The following is a 22,200-nucleotide window of genomic DNA, read 5'->3' as shown; positions in this document are numbered from 1 at the left end:
ACCGGAGGAAACCCATGCAAACGCAGGGAGAACATGCAAACTCCACACAGAAACACCAACTGATCCAGCCGAGGCTCGAACCAGCCACCTTCTTGCTGTGAGGGGACAGCACTACCTACTGCACCACTTCGTTGCCCAAGATTATAAATATTAAATAATAATTTGCAACAAACAATTAAAACATTGAACCAGTTAGTTTTTTTATAGCTTAAAATAAATCAAATGGAAGCTTTGGTTAAATTCGAAATGACAATGTGTATTAATTAACCCCAACCCTCCCCAGAATTCTCCCTCTCTTCTCTGATGAGTTGCTGGGCCAAATCACAGGTCCCCATGGGCCAACACTGGACATCTCTAATGTATATCGACAGGGAAATGGAGAAAGTTCAGGAACTCATCTGTTCAATCTGCATGTCCTGTGATGACGCGGTGAAACGCGCGGCTTCTCTCATCTCTAGACTGTTACAATGTTTCAGTGTGTTTGATCTGTGCGCCACCTGCTGCTCATCTGCGGAAAACTACACCCAAAATCAGACGTTTTTCTGCGTCACTTCCGTTTCCTAGCGTCACACAGATGAATCTCCAACAACCAATGGAAGCGCGGTTTACTGCCATCCGACCAATCAGAAACTCTAATATATTTAAAGGTAATTTAAAAGTGGGACATTTGAAATTAAACAGGTCGCAGTTGCAGAGCAGGATCGCGTCGCCATCTGTAGAAAGGAAGTATAGTTATTAATACATTTCTCGATATTAAACATCACACGCGGCTCCTGTAGCGGATGGTAAAGAGTTTATACCGCTGAAAGCAAGAAATCGTCGAGTTTCTGTGGGTTTGAGCAGGATTTGTCGTGTGGAAACGGCTGACGGAGGTAATGACGCGCTCTTTACCACAGAAACGCGTCTGAATGTGGTTCATTATTCATTAATTACTGCATCAAAGATGTTTGTTTTAGTGTATTAACATGTTTAAATGGAAACTATTATTTATTAATAATATAACCTGCATCTAACGTTACCTCCTATGATTCAATGTCATTTATCTAGGATTTAGATCTAATTAACGCCATCTTGTGTTTCATCATTTAGTTATTGTGTTTAATCAGTATATGTAATGATATTGTTATAACTCAAGATATGGACACTGGAGCAAGAAGCAAATCAAGCAGAGACCTGAAGATTCATCGACCTGAAAATGAGAAGGTAAATGCTCATTGTTTTATTATGCATCTATGATTGCTCTTTCACTGTTAAAGTAATTATTGCTGCATTCATTTTGGTGTTGAATCTTCAAGTTAAATGTGGTTAACCTGATTAATTTATTAAATTAAAGTAACAAAAACATTTGTAGTCATAAAGTTTCATATAATTTATTTTCACTGTTGGTTTAAAGTATACAAGTGTATATATTTATTATATTTTTATTTAAAATGTTTATAAATGTAAAATTTTATTGTTGAACTCCTTAATGTAGATTCTATTTAATTAAAGACAAAATCAATGATAATAATGTGATTATTTCCTGAAGACAGACGTTACAATGTTATTTAATGTAACCACAGTTTCTACATCCAGAATTTGTCTGCTATATTTTAATGTGAAGTAATTTAATTGCTAAGAGACTAGTCATGGGACGATAACCGTTATCAAGGTATACCGCGGTTTGGAAAAGGTTTTAAAACCGCCAAAATTTTCTGTAATTCTGTTCCAAAGGGAAGTGTAAAGTTTTTTTTATTTTATTTTATTTATTTCTTTTTTTAATATATTTACTTTTTTGTTTGTTTTTAGCACAGCAGTCTCTCCAGCAGAAAAGATCTCCAATGATGCTGTTTTAAATTGTAAAGAAATCTGTGTTTTAGAAACTAATGAAGACAGCAGAAGTCAATTATTGATTATAATCATTTAGCCTGACATGTTTGCTGCTCCTAAATATTATAAATCTTTCAATGTATAAAATAGTTTTCAAAGAGGAAAAAAAATAATTTGTTACCCAGACATTTAAAAAAGATATTTTAGAGCAGTGATCACAATACCACGATACCTTGAAACTGATATTTTTATCCAAGCTTATCATACCATCAGAGTCTTGTACCACCCCATGCCTATAAGAGACTCTCATTTTGACCACCAAGTGGTCCATGCACCACAAAATCATAGAAGTAAAGTTGGTTTTATATTTGCACATTCGTTCATTTAGAAGTCTATATTGTTTACCATGTTACTTTGAATATTCGATCGGAATTGGTATGCAAGTGTGACTTGAAAACAACATTAACACTGTTTATTTGACTGTGAACAATGTTGTACTTTGATAGTCATTGGCTGCTAATATGATTTCGCCATTTAAGGTTTGCAAATAATACTTTAATGAAATTATATTATTAAGGAGAAAGTGCGAAATATAAAACCAACTTTACCTCTATCACAAAATCAAGGAGGCTCATCTGAATGCTGTGTAAATAAGTTTATTGGTGTGTGGTTTCTTAAAACGGGACTATATTTGGCTAAAAATCTGGAATATGAGGGTTAAATAAATCACATCTAAACTTGTCTAAATTAAATGCTTAGCACTGTTCATTACTAATTTTTTTATTATGATTTTACAAACAAATAAAGAACAGACAGCAAACTCTTCATATAGCTATAATCTGTGCAGAATCAATTCATGTTTGTTTATATAGCACTTTTACAATGTAGATTGTCAAAGCAGCTTCACATAGAAGTTCTAGTAAATAATAATAAAAAAAGTAAAACATGAAAACAAAAGCAAGGAAAATGGCAACATGGGATCATAAAATGTGCATGTCGTCGTCACAAATGGTTACAACAAACTCTTAACATGGTAAGGATAGCTTTTATTGTGTCACAGCACCTCATCGCATGTTAAGATGCACTGTTACTCTACCATGTCACTTACACAATATTGACAATGTTAAAGACTTTCATGGCTCTACATATGCTGTGGTCTGAGGCTTGATTTGAATATAGGTACATTTAAAAGGTTCTTGAGTCTGAGTTTGTCGTTTCTTATCCATATATAAAAAAAATCTTAAATTTATAAGACAAGCAAACAATATTGTCCTGCTTTCAGAAATGAGTCAAAATTGAATAAGCAAATTAAGTAATTGGAGAATTGAGTTTCCTTTCAATAGTTTTTCCTTAAAACAAGCAAAATAATGTGCCAATGGGGTAAGAAATAGTCTTGTTTTGGCTTTGAGATGATTTTTCTTACTCTATTGGTGGATTATTTTGCTTGAAGCCTGGTTTCTCAAGGTTTTTTTCTTCACTTCCGCCATTAGTGAAGTTTTTTTTTTTCCCTCTCCGCTGTCTCAACTGGCTTCCATTGTTCGGTATTTGGACTCTCAGTAGTGATTATTAAACCACACTGAACTGAGCTAAACTGAACTGAACTTAAACACTACAAACTGAACTACACTGTTCCTATTTACTGTGACCTTTTATGTGAAGCTGCTTTGACAAAATCTACATTTTAGAAGCGCTATACAAATAAAGGGGAATTGAATTGAAAAACGAATAATTTCTGCAAACAAGACAATATTTTGTGCTTGTCTTGAAAATGCTTCTTGATTTAAGAATTTTCAGATATTTGAACTAGAAACGAGACCAACTCTAGGTAAGTAAAGCCTCTCAGTGTGCCGTTTATAAACCCTGATCATTATTTCAGCTATTGATTATTTCCTCTGGTCTCCTGCAGAGCATCATTGACTCTGTTCCTGCTTTATCTTCTGCAGATTTCTGCGGTTGGACCCAAAAGAGTTCCTGTAACCCAGAGTGTGCAGAAGCCTGTGTCGACCCCGCACACGCGTGTTCTAGGTGCTGCACACGGACCGCAGCGCGTCCAGCGTCCTGTTGGGAAAACCTCTTGTCCTGGAGACCAGAACACTCATCCAGAGCAGCACAAACCAGCAGTGCACAGCAAACCACAGCCAAAACCACTGCAGTCAGTGGAGACCAACAAAACTGCAGAACCCAGCAAACAGGACAAACCTCACCGTAAGCACGTCGGCTGATCACACTGCACAAAATGCTGGCGCTGCGTCCCAAATGCACGCTATACACTTATGCGCTCTGTACGTGCGCACTTACTCAACAGCATGGTATATTAATTTAGTGTCGTCCCAATTGGAAAACATAACATTACTAACCAGGAATTCAAACCATTTCCCTGTTAATGACTAAACAGTAGCTCTGTCAGTATAACCTTATTCATCATGCAGCAGTTTAATCACTCTCGTAGCAGAATTTTACTTTCACAATCCAAAATAAAGTAACCCACTGAAGGCTCTGCTCCTTCCACTGCACTTAGCACATGAAGTGTCCAAGACTTCACACTTATTTTTATTGGATGAATTATGTGCATCATCTGGCTATTTAAAGTACGCCGATTCTTTTTAGAATAAGAAGATTAATTCAGTGTGAATGCACTGCTCATTAATACTATTTATACTACAAAATGGTGCATAAGGATGTGATTTGGGACACACCTTGAAGTTTTGTCTTCTAGTCTAAATAGCACATTTTATAAGGAGATTTTTAAATGGTAGAATTATGATCGAAAGTAAAGCATAAACAGTTTTAGATTTTTTTTATTTTGTATTTATTGATATTGATGCGTTTTTATTATAAACAATTTTAGTATTAAAGAAAAGTGATTATTTATAAAATGATCTGTAAAATTTGATCTTGAGCCAGTGAAGCTGATCTATGGCATTATATTCTATATATCAGCTATATTCTCTCTAGTCTAAATATCTAAATTTAATCAAGAACAGGGTGTCTGCAGGGTATTAAGTGGATAAAACCATTGAGAAAATGAAAGCCCTTAAAACTTATTAGTCTTAATTGCGTTTTTACGAGGTCTTAAATTGTTCAAAGTGTTTGACGCCAAAGAAGCATAAATATATTTATTTTCCTCTTAATATTAACAACGCGTGCTCTATCCATGTGTTTGGTTCGGGCCGGGGTGTGTCCAGCCAAGCTCCTCCGTCAGGGTGATGTCATGTAATTTGCGACAAACACTGGAAGGTGATGTGACTCTCCTTATGTAGTGAAACAGACGGTAAAATGTAAGTTTGCGTACTCCTGGTTGGAGAAAGAGGAGTTTAAACAGCAGCTGAAGCCTGTTGCTGAAAACAACCGCATAATTTATTCTTTCAAGCTGTTTTATCAGAGCGTATCTGTTCTGTTGCATGGTTGAGCTCCATTGATTTATTTAACTACAACTGATTATTAAGTTAAAGGTTTGATACTGATACTGTGGTGATGAGGTCCTAAAATATTCTGAGAAGGTCTTTAAAAAGTCTTAAAGGTATTGAAATTACCTTTAGGATTCCTGCATATACCCTAAAGAAGCATTTTTAGACAAGCTAAAAATGTTTTGTTTTCAGAAATGAGTCAAATTGGAGTTTTTTTCTGAAAACGAGCAAAATAATCAGACAATTGGGGAAGATAAATGTCATTTCAAAGCAAAAACTAAATGATTTCGGTTACCTCATTGTCAGATTTATTTGCTTTAAGTAACGAACTCTCCTAATTTTGTCATTGTTTCTTAAAGCAAGACAATATTTTAGTTGTCTAAAATGCTGCTTGATTTTAAGAATTTTCAGAAATTTGGACTTTAAACAAGACAAACTCCAAGTAAGAAAGGCATGTTTTGCAGTGTAAAATATATTGATTTGTCATGGGTCACTGAAAAGGAAAGCTCACGTAACAACCCTTATACCCCTACATCACAACACAGAGAATGTAATTGTTTTTCCATTTCTTTTACAGAAACTCCTTCCAGTGCAACTTCTACCTCCTCCAACACCAATGGGTCATCGAAGAGTTCAAAGTAAGCTATACAGGATCTGCTGAATGCTTAATTCTGATGGTCACTCTCAGGTGTTTGGTTATTGTCAGAAACACACAGCTAAAGTAGTTCCGGCAGATTTTGAGCGCATTACAGCTCCATATCACTCCGCTGAATGATTGGTTATTTTACAGCTGCAAGAGTTCAAAAAATGTCTTAAATTAGTAAAAAATGGGCCTTTAAAGTCTTATGTTCACTGAAATATTGTGCTGTAGCTCTTAAATCATTTTAAACAATGAAACTTAACAAATACTTTATTTATTAACCCTAATTAACAATATAATCTAATTATTCATACACTGACCTGGACAGACTGTGATCAACACATTTAGTTTATTATACTTTTTTTAAACTTGTCATGTTTTAAAAGAAAGAGATGTTATGTTAGTAAAGTCTGTGTATACAACAATATTTAGCTTGTTTTGACTATTTCAAATATGTGGCTAAAAAAAGCTCTAGTTGTTGTGATTAACTGGTGAAAATCTTTTCCACTGACCCAACCAGACCAGCCCTGTATAAATCAGAATGGCTTTTAAAAGGTCGTAAAATTGACATGGATCCTGCAGAAACCCTGATATATGGTAGTTCACCCGATAAAGGATTGAGTTTAAGGAATTGTTGTAACAGACTTCTGCTTTTTGTCTCGTCTTCAGGAAAGCCTGGACTTTGGAGAATTTCGACATTGGCCGTGCTCTGGGCAAGGGGAAGTTTGGGAGTGTGTATCTGGCCAGAGAACAGCAGACCAAGTTTATTCTGGCGCTCAAAGTTCTGTTCAAGAAGCAGCTGGAGAAAGCAGGAGTGGAGCATCAGCTGCGCAGGGAGGTGGAGATACAGTCACATCTCAGGTAGGAGGACGTCTGCTGTTTGCAATGTTTTAAAGGGTTGGTTCACACAACTCAATCACAAGTAAAAGGGGAGCTGTGCTGAAATGCTCAAGACATCGGAGACAGATTTTATGACTTGTAAAAGGGGCAGAACAGATCTTTTTAAGATGTTTTAGATATAATCAGAGAGGTGTCTCATCCTCCAGTGGCACAAGGTTTTAATACTGGAAGATCTTTTGTAAGAGCATTTCAACCAAGTGTGTTTTATTAGTGTGTCCACTTTATTTATTTTTAACCCTTGTGTGCTGTTGGGTCGTTTTCATCCACTCTGCGGCGATTTCAAGCCTTAATTTGACCACGACTTTGTCTGTTTCAGCAAATTGAATGTTTTTTTTTTGTCGTATTTTGGGAATAATATTTTTAAAATACTCAAAATTGAGATGTTTTACTGAAAACAAGCAAGTAACCTGGCAGTGGGGCAAGTAAAATTCTTATTTTAAACCAAAACATGATTATTGCACTTAACTTACTGGTAGATTATTTTTCTTTGTTTTAGTAATAATTGTATATTTTATTTCTGAATACTCTTATCTTGAAGAATATCTAGTCAAATATTATGTGCTGTCATCACGGCAAAGACAAAAGAAATCAGTTATTAGAAATGAGTTAACTTATCTGTAGAAGTGTGCTGAAATCTTCTCCGTTAAACAGAAATTGAGGAAAATTTAAGGAATTAATTTAACAAGGAGGCTAATAATTCTGACTTCAACTGAATATTGCAGAAAAACGGTAAATGGCAATATCTGATGTTCCATTATGGTGCAGCCTTAGTCAGAGCGTTCACCGTGTCTTCATGCTTGAGGAAAGTGAGACCTGTGTGTGTGTGAGGAAGTAAATGGACTGTTTCCTCTTCTTTCAGACACCCCAATATCCTGCGTTTGTATGGTTATTTCCACGACACGGCTCGTGTTTACCTCATCCTAGAGTTTGCCCCTAAAGGAGAGCTGTATGGAGAACTGCAGCGCTGCGGGACGTTTGATGACCAGCGGAGCGCCACGGTGAGGAGATCATGAAGATGATGATGATGATGATGATCGGGGTATCTGCAGGGTCTTAAAGTCATAAAACTTCCTGCATTTAAAAAAAAAAAAGCATTTTAGTTTCTTTTTTTCTTCGAGTTTCTAAAAATTCTTAAATTAAGAAGCGTTTAGACCAGCAAAATATATTACTTTTAGGATACGAGTCAAAATGATTTTATTCTTAATACAAACAAAATAATCTGACAATGAGGTAAGCTAAAGAATATTGTTTTTCCTTGACATAAGATTATTTTTCTTACCCCTTATTTCTTCAAATAAGACCATTTTTTTTAGCATGGTCATATTTTTGTATAGAGCTCACGCTACAGGTGGACTTTTGTAGGAAGTTGCCAATTAGGACTGCGCAATATAACACATCACAAATAATCTCATATCCTAATAAAGATATCGTACATACAGTATATTGACCACATTGAAAATACTTGAGTTTTCTTGCGTTTTAATGGATATACTCGTACAAATGTGCTCATTCACATGCATTTTTCTCACATAGAATTTCCAAGTAAGATGAGGAAATATAAAATAAGCACACTTCAAAAGCTGATAATTGCATGTGCAACAAATCTAGCTAAATAAAAAGATTTAACCAATCCAATTTATTACATTTTTGAATAAGCATCACATAAGAAGCCATGTATTTTGCAACACTAGGAAATAGAGAGCATATTATAACGTAATAGAGATTATTTCATCCATTTAAAATGTATATGGTCATATTGCGGGCCCTATTGCCAATGTTGTGTCAATAATACTGCAAATAATAATGTATATATTGTGTGTCTGCAGTATATAATGGAGCTGGCGGATGCTCTGAGATACTGCCACTCAAAGGCTGTGATCCACAGAGATATTAAACCTGAAAACCTGCTGCTGGGAGCCAATGGAGAGCTGAAGATCGCAGATTTCGGGTGGTCCGTCCACACGCCCTCCTCCAGGTGAGTCTATGATTAAAAGATTTCAGCCCAAATCTGAGTGCATGTGCCGTTTTACCATTTTGTATGCTTGAGTATTAGTTTCATTAATCCTTAATCGTTTACTTCTGCATTGCAATTCAATCCTAATCTAATCATGACAAACTATATATTGTTGGAAAGGTCAGTCTTCTGAATGCATGTTTTACAGTTATTTTTATATGCAGGAGGAGTAATTGATGACAACACACTTAGGGCTCTTTTAACGATCTAGGGCGCAAAAGCATTAAGGGTGTGTCCAAATCCACTTTTTGCTATTTTAAGGATGGAAAAATCCACTCTGCACCCGGCGCATGGTCTAACAGTGTTGAGCTTATTCTTTTAATGAGTTATTGGTGTGTTTTGAGAATAAAGCAATCAGAGTCTCATCTCCCGTTCCCTTTAAGAGTCAGTTGTGGCACGCCATGGCGTGATTGCTATATACATGGTGGACATAGTAAGTGTAAAAACTGAACGCTTCACTAGCGAGAAAACTGTTAAACAGAGCATCTGCTGTGTAAGAATAAGCCTCCTGATTCTTTACTTTTACTTTCACTCTCTTTCATGGATAAGGAAACGTGTTGTATGCACAGACATCTATTAGCCTATACATAAGTAATTTTGTTTAAGCTCAAAGATTTGTTTTAAAACTATTTCTAAATTCAGTTCTAATTTCCAGCAAACGAATAAATGAACAATAATAACGAAGTGTGGTCAAACTGAGTTATATCCAAATACACATGCTGTGCCCCATATGGTCCTTCAACAGGTGGACAAATCTAAGCTTGTTTTTAATAAAACAAATATAAATAATCATATAATAAATACTACTACTAATAATATTATACAAAAGCAGATGGTCATGAATAAACTGAAGAAGCCCCCTGAAATGGAGGCAGTGGTGTTTATATTGATGTATGAAATGATCATTTTTGTAATATTTAAATTTTTTCATCTGTAAAGTTATTTGTGTGTTGTGTATTTAAACAACGTGGCAGAAAACGGGAAAATTAGGGTCTGAAAATAGCAACACGTCATACAAGCACATCTTGTGCCTCTTGTGGATGTATGATAGGGCCCTTAAAATGCACCTTTCAATCTGTGGGACCATTTGCGGTTTAATTTTTAACCCATAATAAAGACTAAAAGCAATCATGATGAACTATATATACTTTTGAAAGCTTAATTCCTAGTTTCCATAGCTGCGGCAAGAATATTCATCACAGTTGTAAAGCATTACTCTGCTACAGCAATCCACATTAAATGGTTTTTAGATTTTATTAGAGGTTAAATTCTAATCCAAAAACACCAAAACTGCCCATACTAATTAGGAATTTGATGCCTACTTTACAAATATTGCCAACTATGAAAAACAATGTTGGATCTATCAAAGCATGCAGAGATTGGAGGCTTCCTTTTATGGTCTCCAACTGTAGACAAACGAAATCTGACTGAAAGCTGAAAGATGCATTCATTGTTATATTATTTTGTAAACTTGGATGCATAACTTTTGCTTTATTTTACATTTTAATACCTTTTTTACATTAGCTACAATCCAACAAGTGTCTTTGTTAAAATGAGAACAAGATTAAATCTCTGCACCAAAGTGTTGGAGATTGGTATTAATTTAAAGTAACGTTATTCACCCAATAAGGAAAATTCTGTCATTTACTCACCCTTCACTTGATTCAAATGTGAGTTTCCTTCATCTATTCAACACAGGAATATATTTAGAAACCTTTAGCTGTTGATTGTTTTTCCCATATGGAAGTCAGTGTTTTCAGCTTTCTTCAAAATATATTCTTTAGTGTTCAATAGGAAAGAAACTTTTGGGATCACTTAAGGGTGTTAAAAACATTAGAATTTTCATTTTTGGGTGAACTATCCTTTTATTTAAGCCTGTTACTTTCATTTCCATGTTAAAAACAAATGGGGTGACAGATCAGTGGTTAAAGATATAGTTCACTCAAATGAAACTGATGGTTGATCTGCTCATCCTCTGACCATTAACATGTGATCTGTAAACCTAAACCAACTCTAACATGCATTGTCACTGAATAAACGTCGCTGATTGTACTGTATTCTGTGTCTGACAGGAGGTCGACGCTGTGCGGCACACTGGACTATCTTCCTCCAGAGATGATTGAAGGTAAAACGCATGATGAGAAGGTGGATCTCTGGAGTCTTGGAGTGCTCTGCTATGAGTTTCTGGTTGGCAGGCCACCTTTTGAAACAAAGAGTCATGAAGAGACGTACCGCAAGATTTCTAGAGTAAGTAAAACATTTACTGACCTGCCGAGTTTAACACTGAGTGAAGGGATAGTTCACCCAGAAATGAGGATTTCCTGTTCATTCACTCACCCTCAGGTCATTCACGATGTAGACTTATTTTCTTCAGTAGGACATTAAAGCAGATTTTGAGCTGAATCTCTGCTTCTTGGTGATTTATATAATGGCACTGAATGTTTTTAGGTTAAAAATAAGTCCTGGTGACACACTGAGGTCTTGTGAAGCGAAACTATCGCTCTGTGTAAGAAACTGAACATTATTTACAGTATTATTATCTTTAATCCGCAGCCTGGTCAGACAGATCTCTGCACACAAGCAACTAGTCCGGATAGTGTTTTAATGTAAAGGATGTTCAATTTCTGACACTGAGGTTTTATTGTAGACTTATTGCAGTGCATTGTGGGTTTGATTCAGTGCACATAACGTCCACTATGATTTCGGACCCCACTACAAATGTCTGCTCCCTATATTGCACTATTGAAGGTCAGTGACTGACAACTAATAGGAGGGTGGTTTTAATGTTCTAGCTCACAAAAAAAAGTGGAAACCTGATGTAATCTATGCAGTCATTTTTCCTCAGAGTATATGCAGTCAAAGATCCTTTATTGTTTCTTCCTGTAAACGTTGAAGGGGTATAGTTGACATTATGAAAATACTATTTAATAATGGGCATAATAATTGCCAATGGTGTATTGTCTTGTTTTTTGGGAGTATGTTGTATTTTAAACTGTCTGTATTTTGCACTCTCTGGAACCAGCACCTAAGCCTTTCTCTCATCATAGTATAAGTGCTGATGATGTGACAATAACAGTGATTTGAGTTTAATAATGATAATTATGTCCCAATCAATTGTTGCTTAACCAAAATTAACAGCTAATGTAAGACAGCAGAAAGCAGTTTGGCTAACTTTAGTGACTTTACTGGCAATTGTTCTTAATTCTTTTTTTGTAAAACTGCAACAAAGGTATATTCACATTGTACTTTAACATGTACACTTCAGCCAGCTGTAAAACTTAAATGCACATTTATATACGAATCCTAATATGCTTATGAGGATCTATTATATAAGAAGGATCTATTAAATAAGACGTTTGAATCAAGTATTAGGAAAAGGTGACATAAAACTGATTATAATTAAATGACTCTTAAATATTTACAAAAAAATAGAGCTTTAGTAAAAATAGAGCACTTACAGGCATAAATTTCAACGTTTATATCAGCCCCAGAAATAATCTGCATGTGTGTTACTCTCCACCGCTTACTGAGAGAAACCGAAAGTAACATGAATATATAGTACAGTACCTTAAATGCCCAGTAGGTGGCGGGTTAAAACCACGAGTGGCTATATGTGACTGCACAACAATGATACTGACGTCAAAAATATATATACGTTTTGTTGAGCCGAATCTCGTTAAATTTTTGACATCAGTTGCAGGCCAGAGCGAGGAAGAGGGAGGGCTGCAAATGGCCCGCAAATTTTGACTGCAGTCAGTTAATTTAATGTTATATGGTTGTCGAACACTCGTCATAATGATAAATAGATGTCCAAACTTTATAGAGGGCCAGTGTCCTGCTGAGTTTAGCTCCAAATTCCAGGAAGGTTTTAGTATATCCAGTAAGAGCTTGGTTAGCTGGTTCAGGTGTGTTTGATTAGGCTTGGAGTTAAACTCTCCAGGTCCGAGTTTAGACACTCCTGCTCTAAAAGCTTTTTGAAGAGTTTAGAGGAATTCATTTTTTTTTTTCATTATAAGTTTTCCTTAAGTCTAAGACTGGCGCTGCTCAAGGATATTTCTGCACAACAAAACTAAAATTTGAGAAGTTTCTCCTTTTGCAGTCTAAAGATTCACATATACGCAATGCTTTTAAAACAGTCCATGTTTTCACATCCACAGCAATGCATTTTCAAGTTGTGTTTTCAGTCCCAAAACTGCTGTTGTGTTGACTAATTTGCAGATGCTTGCTTTTTTTGGGGCTGAAAATAATGTAAACTGCCCCTTAGACTATTGTCTGTTAAAATATCTTTATTTAAACATAAATTGTCCTGGAGACTTTGAATTTCATATTTCTTTTCTTTCATTAATTCATGTATTTTTATATCCTCAAAGCACATCATCACCATATCTCTGTTTGTTTTTAGGTTGAGTTTACGTATCCAGCCCATGTGAGTAATGGCAGCAGAGACCTGATCAATCGACTACTGAAGCACAACCCAATGCACAGACTCCCCATCCAGGGAGTAATGGAGCACCCGTGGGTTGTGGAAAACTCCACCAAAAAACCAACCACTTACACCGCCACCACCAACAACTGAGGCCTGCTGGGATTACACTCAAACCTTCTCTTTCGCATGTGACTTTATTGGACTAATGTGGCAATAATAAGTGTTGATGGTGTTTGCTGCCACCCTTTCACATAACTTTATGATTTGTCTGTTGTTTTTACATGTTGTGCTGTTTATGTGCTTCACTTTGCATGTATTTGTAAATATGTAATTAAGACAATTTGTAAAGCTGTATCCATTACTTGAAACCATAAATGTCATTGCTTTTTATTATAATGGCTTTTAGGAATTTGAATAAGAAACTTAATGTATTTTGTCTGCTTGGAAATAAATTCATTTAAAGAGTTTTCCAATTTATTGTTTCAATACACCGAGACATGGTGGCTCAGTGGCTAGCACTTGCCTCAAAGCAGGAAGATCGCTGGTTTGTATCTCTGCTGGGTCAGTTGGTGTTTCTGTGTGGAGTTTGCATGTTCTCCCCGTGTTGGCGTGGGTTTCCTCCAGGTGCTCCGGTTTCCCCCACAGTCCAAACACATGTGCTATAGGGGAATTGATCAACTAAATTGGCCGTAGAGTACGTGTGTGTGTGTGTGTGTGTGCAGGTAAGTACAGTGCTCAGCATATATGCATACACCCATCACAAATCTTTTTTTTTTTATTTTTATTAATGTTTAATATGAAGCTCTACAATATTATATTTGTGCATATACATTAGATTAGTCAGTACTGAAACCAAATCTGGAGCTGATCTAACACAATAACTTGCAATAACTGTCCAAACACTAGTACAGCCAAACTTATGTTATAGAACAATATTAAATACAAATTAAAAAGAGGAAAAATCAAGAGAAGCTAAATAATTTAACATATTTGAAGTTTTGTAGGTTGTAATGTTTTTTTGCAATATTTAGCTTGAATTTAATTGTATTGTCTTTCAATTTTAAAATATGTTTGGTGACTAAAATATTATTTTAATAAACATATCTTTTTAACAAATCTGTTTTGCTTAAATTCATCGAGAAACATGCCTGAGAAATACAGAGAAAAAAATGTGTTTAAATTTGGTTTACTCAATTATGCCAAGCATGGTAAATTTGCCTTCGTGAATGAGTGTGAGTGAAAGTGTATGGGTTTCCCATAATATCGTTTATTATTGCTGGAAGCGAGATTTTGCTTAATTGGCTCCAATTGGCGCCTCTGCTTATTCAAACTTCGCGCCTCGACAGTGACGGTTGACGTTCTTAAGTTTTGTCACGCAATCGTAAGGTTTGATTGCTTTAGTTCAGGATATTTTCACTGAATAAGTTCATTAATATTTAATATACAAGTTGTTTACAATGTTTGACAACCTGATCGTGCTGCACGTCAAAAATGGCTTTCAGAAGAATCTGCTTTCCTCTTCAGAAGTGTTTTTAAAAGACACCGAGGGTGAGTAGGAGACCAAACTCCAAACTAGTCAACAAAAACACTTGTAATTTGTGTTTATAATCTGTTTAGTTATACCGTTAACATGGTAGCAACATTAAACATAACGTTAGACAAAAGCTTAAGAACAATTGAAAGTAAGCTCTTTATAGATATTTAAAACGGCTTGGCTCGCTATGTATGTCAAGAGTTTTGGTTTAAGCAGGCATTTTCTGTATGGGTTGTTCAAGTAAAGCGTTTTTATTATAGTTTATAAGCCTGTCCCTGCATGTCTTGTTTTATTTTATATATTGTTTTTTTTCCCAATCCTACATGATCATGCTTCCACCAGATGGCGCAAAAATCACAACCGTCTCTCTAAAAGCGCGCGCTGTAGTAATGAGAAAATGGCTCCTCTCTCTGAACTCAAATTCCCACAATCCAACACAACCACAATTCTCTCCATTCCGTTGTTGATAAAGAAACACGAATAATCATTATAGATTTCGTGTTTGACATTATCCTTAGAGGTTAACGGCTTAATAAAGTGTGTAGAATTTATCGCAGGTATAAAATCTAATCCTGTGTATTTTGTCAGGTTTTTTTTGATGATGTAATCTTAATTATATATATATATATATATATATATATATATATATATATATATATATATATATATATATATATATATATATAATTTTTAATGTCTCCATGTTGATATTAAACGTGGATCTTTTTTGTTGATAATTTTCGTCTCCAGTGTTTCTTTATTTAGACGCATGCGCACATCTTGCTATTTCGTGTTTTTTTAGCATATTTTATTTCATTACAGCCTCAGAAATAGATTCAGTCTGTCCAGATGTTTTGTTCAACCTGCGGAATCAGAGCCAAAGGCAAAAATCTGTCGAGATTTTCTGTGCGAGTTCACTTCATTCATTCATTAGCTGTTGCGCCTCTGAAATACGGATGACAAGATGCCTCATGTATTCTTTGCATTGGCAGCTTTGCACGTTACATTGTACGTTTAAAATAATTATTAAATTATTACAGTTTGAATAAATCCATACGACGGTGGCTTATTAATAACCCAAGGTTTAATCTTTCCCCATTATAGAAAAATGTAATTAAAGCGGTCAGGTTTAGTATGTAAATTAATATTTGAGGATCACTGATATGCAAATATAAATCATAAAATATGCCTTTTTAATTCTGCCTTACATTATACCATTGCAAACGGATTTATCCGTTAAAAATAGCTAACCTAATTTCTGTATTTATTATATAACATCATATTTTTCATGCAGAAGTGCTGTCTTTACATTCGCGTTTGGAGTAAATCTAAGAGAGGTGGACTCAGCTTATTAATTGATTTGTAGATTTATTCTTTTTTTTCTTTTGAAGGGAAAATAAGCAGGTGTTTCGTTTTGCTCCACATCACACACACATACAACCAATAAAACAATTGTACAATATAATTTCACGCGTTTCTTTATTCTTCAATATATTCATTTTCACGATATATGATAACGATTTGTGATATACATTCCATCTTTTAAACCACAATAACACAACACATACGGTTTTATAACATTTCCACAGCACCCATTGGATTGCACAAAATGAAAAAAAAAGTCTTATGCAAGTCCCTTTATTTGATTCAGACTTGATTTCGATCCAACGACGCAATAAATGAATCTCACTGAGGGGAACATGAACATGAATTATTACTTTTAATTACGACATTTCATATCCGATAGACAACATAACGCTCAGAATTCATCAAATTTAGCGATTTGAGTTGGTGGTGGGTTTTATTTTGTGTATGTTTTCCATGCTCGGTCATAATTTCTTCAGAATTTGTTCGTTTTCCTCTTCCTTGTCTTCATCTTTCCTCTTTTCCAATATTCGATGTAAAAATACGAGTCTCTTTGTATATTTTCTGCTGGATTGAGCAATTGCAGTGAATAAAACCCTCCTTTTCTTCTGCTTCACCAGAATATCTCTAATACTGCATGGACATCATCCGGTCAAAATGCATAGTTAAAGTACTTCTATTCACCGTCCATTATAGGCTGCCTTTTATTATCATCATCATCATCATCATCATCATCTCTCCATTTTGGTTATGCAAACTATAATAAATAATACTAGTAGTATATGTCCTCACTCATATCGAATTGTCGGAAAAATCCCTAAATTTGTTTGTTTATTGCCATGACTTCGGTCTCCTGTTTGAATTACATTAAAATTCTTGCTTTTATTTCTTCATTTTAATCCGTGTATTGCCGACAGGAGACGAGCACTCTCACAGCATTCCACGCGTGTTTATTAATAATTATTTTTCTTTTATATATGACAGATGAAATGACGTCTTCCTCGATTAAGAGCTAAAATAAATTCTCGTGTAAACCATTGACTCGCTTCACAACAAAAATAAATGCTCTGATATCTATATGTAACGCGCATTTGTTGTCAAAGGCATCTCTCAGATCAACTGCAAAATTGGTTTATTACAGGGGATAGTCCATCCAAAAATGGAATCATTTACTATTTCCAAACCTTTAAGAGTGTACACAAAAAATAAGATATTTTAAAGAATATTGGAAACCTGCAACCATTGACTTCCACTGTTTCCCTAGAGAAGTCAATGACTACAGGCTTTCTTTATATATATATATATATATATATATATATATATATATATATATATATATATATATATATATATATATATACATACATACATACATACATACATACATACATATTTGAGACCATTTTGAGTTTCTTACACAAAATTATATATATATATATATATATATATATATATATATATATATATATATATATATATATATATATATATATATATATATATATATATATATATATATATATATATATATATTGTGGTCGAGCATACAGTGAATAAATGTGCATTTCTAGGCTGAACTATCCCCTTAAATTGTATACGTCAAAGTCAGATCTGCAGACAGTTTTATTGGATGAACCTGGGTTGAATGTTCTTTATTTTTTCTTATTTCTTTTTTTAAAGTGTTTGTTGTTTTTTGTTTCGGGGGAAACTTATCGGTTTGGTTATCAATATGCGGGATGCGTTGTAGTATAACACCTAAACCACCAAAACTATCCAGCTAATCCGGCAGGTTGTATTTGTACGCTTCGATGAGGCCTTCGACGGAATGGATGAAGCCAGAAATGCTGCATATACCGCCGATCACGAATATGGCGACGTCGAAGAACACCTGATGCCACAGCAGCTTTCTCCACAGCAGCTTGAGATGGAAAAGGCTGGGCAGCAGAAAGCAGAGCCCCGCGCCCGTCAGGCTGCCCGTCAGGCCCATGAGAAGCGCGAAGTGCGGCACGTAAATGGCCATGAGCATCGTGAAAACCACCAGCGCGCAGCGGAGCGACAGACCCCAGGATTTGAGCCGCCCGTCGCCGCCGTAGCAGTCCGGGAAGAACGCGCGCCCTCCGTCCTGGAAGAAAGTCTTTTCGAGGACCTCCACCGCGGCGAAGAACGGCAGCGGGTACGACAGCAGCGCCTTCGACACCAGGAACAGGTTAACGACGGCGCGGATGCTGGACGGCAGGTTGTCCGTGATCACCTCCTTGGTTTCGTCGGCCCACGTCAGGTAAGCCACCAGGGCGAACAGGCCCTTGAGGATGCAGGCCGCGATGTGCGTCCAGTTCATCATGCAGTGGAACTCGCTGGGCTTCTGCATGTTCCCCTCCAGCGAGGGCAGGAAGATCTGCGAGGTGTAGCTGAACACGATGATGCCAATGGAGATGGGGAACTTCTTGACGTCGATGTAGAATTTGACCTTGTCCCACGCCCAGTCTCGCGCCCTGGACAGGCAGTAGGCGATCACTAGGATGTTGATGACGAAGTGCGCGAGGGTGCAGAGCAAGCTGAACTTGGACACGGCTTTGAGGTTCTTGAGGAAGGCGCAAGGCAGGAGAGCGGCGGTGGCGATGATGGCCCAGGACCTCTGGGACACGGGGAGGGTGGGGAAGCTGTTGTACATCAGGTTCCCGCTGACCACGACGTACAAAATGCAGGTCATGACGAGCTCGATGATCTGTGCCACGTTGACGACATGTCCTCCGAGCGCGGGGAAGCGCGGCGCGCAGCAGGCGTTGGCGATGTCCACGTACGAGTCTCTCACTCGCACCAACTGGCCGTCTTCGTTCTCTTCGTAGAGGCAGGCGATGAGGATTTTGCCTGTGTAGCAGCACACGACGGCGGCGAATATAATGAGGAACAGTCCGAGATATCCGCCGTGGAGAATGGCGTAGGGTAACCCGAGCACGAACATGCCCTGAGGGAGAGAAGCACAGCAAGCGCTTTACACCACAGACCGCTGCTTTTGTGCACATCATCACTCACAGTGACCTTACAACGCTACATATATATATTCTCTGATCAAATGCCTGTAGTGCATGCTGCGCTTTTGGTGTAACCTTCTTTGTTCTCTGATCAAATGCAGAAGTTATTTGGTGCGTAAAATGGTGCAGTTTTTTTGTAGCAACCTTTAGTATCTATTCTCTGATCAAATGCATGAGGTATTTGCTGCGTAAATGCTGGGTTTTGGGTGTAGCATTTGTTTAACTATTCTCTGATCAAACGCATAGGGTGTTTGGTGCGTAAAATTATACGTGTTAGCTTTCTTTATTATCTATTCTCTGATCAAATGCAGAAGTTATTTGGTGCGTTTTTTGGTGTAACCTTTAATATCTGTTCTGCGATCAAATGCTTAAGGTATTGTGCGTAAAATTGTACGTTTTTCGGTTTAACCCTGTTTATTATCTATTCTCTGATCAAATGCATATAACACTTGGTGCGTAAAATGGTGAAACGTTCTTTGTCTATTCACTCTGATTAAACGTGAAAGTATTTGATGCGTAAAATGGTGGGTTATTGGGTGTAATCTTTATTATATATTCTCCAATCAGATACATATGGTACTTGGTGCGTAAAATTAAGCTTTTTTTTTTAGTGTAGCCTGCTTTATTGCAAATATAACTGTGTTAATAATGAACTTGTGTGTAGGGAATGCGTCGTGTGTTCACTGCAGGAATTCAGTGCCGAAATTCCATTTGCTGTGAGCAAAGTCACGCTCACCTCATTGTGTCGTCATCTGGATGAATCAAATAGGCAGGGAGTCACGTCACGGATGTCAGATTGGCTATTAAGAGGTTTAACTGCGCATGATTAAACGTGTTTTTTAGTATTGTGAACACGTTTTTGCAGTACTCGAGAACGCATTTCCCCAGTCCTTGTGTACAATATTACAATTTTCAATGCTTCTAAATATTGTTTGTTAAAATGTAAAAGAAGCATTACGCTCTCCAGTTTACGCACGTCGAAAATAGACGGAATTTCTCACGAAAACAACACTAATCTCCGTCTGTGAATGTTATAGGTTTATTAGGTGAAATGAATAATATTTCTTGAGCACCATTTAATAAAGCTCAACTCGTTGATAAACCTGCCTTAACCCATGTCCCTCCTTCAAGTCCTTCACTATAACACGACATCAGTTCATGAAAAATCTACGCCATTTAAAAGCACACCTCATCTGAAATAACATAGACTATTCACATTCCAGACCATTCATACCGAAACTCGCTTTTACGCATTTCCACACAACTTTAGGACATGAATGTATGTTCACAGCTATGCATCGCCATGACGCGTGACGCCTGACGATGCGCCTTTACCTGGATCGCGTTGGTCACGTTCCATCCCGCTTCCCAAGCGGTGATTCTGGGCTTGTCCGGGTTGCCAATTTCGGAGCAAAGTCCAGCATCTTTGGATGCTGAGGGCGGTGGACCCGTTCCATCCCTCTGGTAATGGCTGTCCCCTTCGGCCGTCCCGTCGTCCCCCATTTCCCCGCCACCCTCTCCCCCCATCTCATCGTTTTTTAGGATGTCCATTTGAAGCCCCTGCCTGTGGTCATAATCCAGATCATCGCAGGTGGCGAAACCCAAAGCCTCCTCATCGGTGGCGGCCTGGAAGCCCAGTCTGGCGAACATCCCGCTCACCTTCGCCTGCGACTTATTGGTGACGGTGGTGGCCGCGTTGGACAGCTTATTCGAGATCTTGCTTCTTATTAACGTTGCCATGATTGTTCTGCTAAAGGAGGCAGGTGTCTAAATACCTCAGCGAATGTTTTTTTTTCTCTAGATATTTCAGATTTAGTGTGCGACCGGAGCTCTTTGTCTGCGCGAGAAGAGAACGGACTCTCGTGGTGACGCGTATTCGTTATCTCCGGTTCTGGCTGAAATCACGCCTGCTGTTTTGGCTAATTCCGTGGTTCATGTCACTTTCAGACGTAGATGATGCCTGGCGCCCGCATCCTGTTCGCCCGCTCCTCTCTCTCTCTTTTTCTGGCCGAACTCTGACGCGCGTTTCGGGCGAGAGCAAGTTTATGGTCCGGTGCGTAAAAGAGAATGCTCGCAGCTTTACGCGGGCTTTCTGTCCTCTTTAACCGTGGCACAGCTTCGACTCCTGCGTTTCAGTGGCCGTCGCTGATGCCAATGCGGTACACGGGAGCTCGGGGGTGTTGAGAGGGAGGCACGTGTCACCGTCAGCCTGCCAATGCTAGTCTCGCGTCTCCGGCTCCTAATGCGCGCGCTACTCCGCACCGACGGGAGGAAAAAAACGGGGTAAAGATTTGCTGCATTTCTAGGGGAGGTGCTTGCAGGACCCCATCCTTCCTCTCCAATCTCATTATGCCCACTATACTTGGTCACAACACCCAATGGCATCCGGGGTCTCATAGTGTTGCATAACTTTACGTATATATAAACCGTCTCCGACATCGGAGTAGATCTCACATGGACACAAAAAGTGTTCTTGAACTGTTCTTGAGGTTTTTTTTTTCGTCCTTTCTTTTCGCAGCTTGATCTCTCAATTTTTATGGCTTCACATGAAGGTTTAGGATCGGTTTTTTCCAAGAAGAGGAGATGTGCCACCCTCGAGGACGCTTTTAGAGTTGATGTCGGAATACTCGCTTGAACGGATTTAAAACCTACTTTTATTCAACAAGGGATTGAGCAAGAAATATGTCGCAGATTTAACAGATATAGAGCTTTTTGATGGCTGAATACTAAGTTATCTTAAGTGATGTGTTGGTTTTTGTATTAGAAAAATAACACGGATATTTCTCATGGATTATTTGTCACGGGGCAGTGCGCTGGGCTGTTTGCTTTAATGAGTTTCTGCATCATGTTTTCGGACATTCTTTAAGACGAGTTAATAATCAGTCGATTGAAAACAATTGTAATTTTCAGATCTTATGGAATTTTCGTTTATTAGCATATTGACGCTTTATGATTATCATATCCAAGTGTACTTTTAGGAAGTTTTGTTCTGAGTATTTATTTGATGGCTTGATGCAAACAACTGCATGCTTTTATAAAATCACTATAGACCTTTACGAGCTCAATATTCTCG

General features: G+C 37.3%; 2 protein-coding genes across 2 annotated transcripts; one reads left to right on the top strand and one right to left on the bottom strand.

Moving 5' to 3' along the window:
- The first annotated feature begins 673 nt into the window (after positions 1-673).
- On the top strand, positions 674-13,663 carry aurka (aurora kinase A). Its single transcript, XM_056459205.1, has 9 exons — positions 674-872; positions 1,136-1,203; positions 3,753-4,014; positions 5,794-5,854; positions 6,526-6,717; positions 7,616-7,754; positions 8,583-8,731; positions 10,843-11,017; positions 13,173-13,663. The coding sequence occupies exons 2-9, from the start codon at positions 1,138-1,140 to the stop codon at positions 13,344-13,346; spliced, it is 1,218 nt and encodes a 405-aa protein (XP_056315180.1). The 5' UTR covers positions 674-872; positions 1,136-1,137; the 3' UTR covers positions 13,347-13,663.
- Positions 13,664-17,636: 3,973 nt separating this feature from the next.
- Positions 17,637-21,385, bottom strand: slc32a1 (solute carrier family 32 member 1). The gene is made up of 2 exons (XM_056459204.1): positions 20,463-21,385; positions 17,637-19,060 (listed from the first exon to the last, which is right to left on the bottom strand). Exons 1-2 carry the CDS (start codon positions 20,865-20,867, stop codon positions 17,873-17,875), a joined length of 1,593 nt encoding a protein of 530 aa, XP_056315179.1. The 5' UTR covers positions 20,868-21,385; the 3' UTR covers positions 17,637-17,872.
- Between the last annotated feature and the right edge of the window lie 815 nt (positions 21,386-22,200).

The sequence above is a fragment of the Danio aesculapii genome, chromosome 6 (assembly GCF_903798145.1).
Source record: "Danio aesculapii chromosome 6, fDanAes4.1, whole genome shotgun sequence".
Classification (NCBI taxonomy): Eukaryota; Metazoa; Chordata; class Actinopteri; order Cypriniformes; family Danionidae; genus Danio; species Danio aesculapii.
This window is presented reverse-complemented; position numbering and strand designations above follow the sequence as displayed.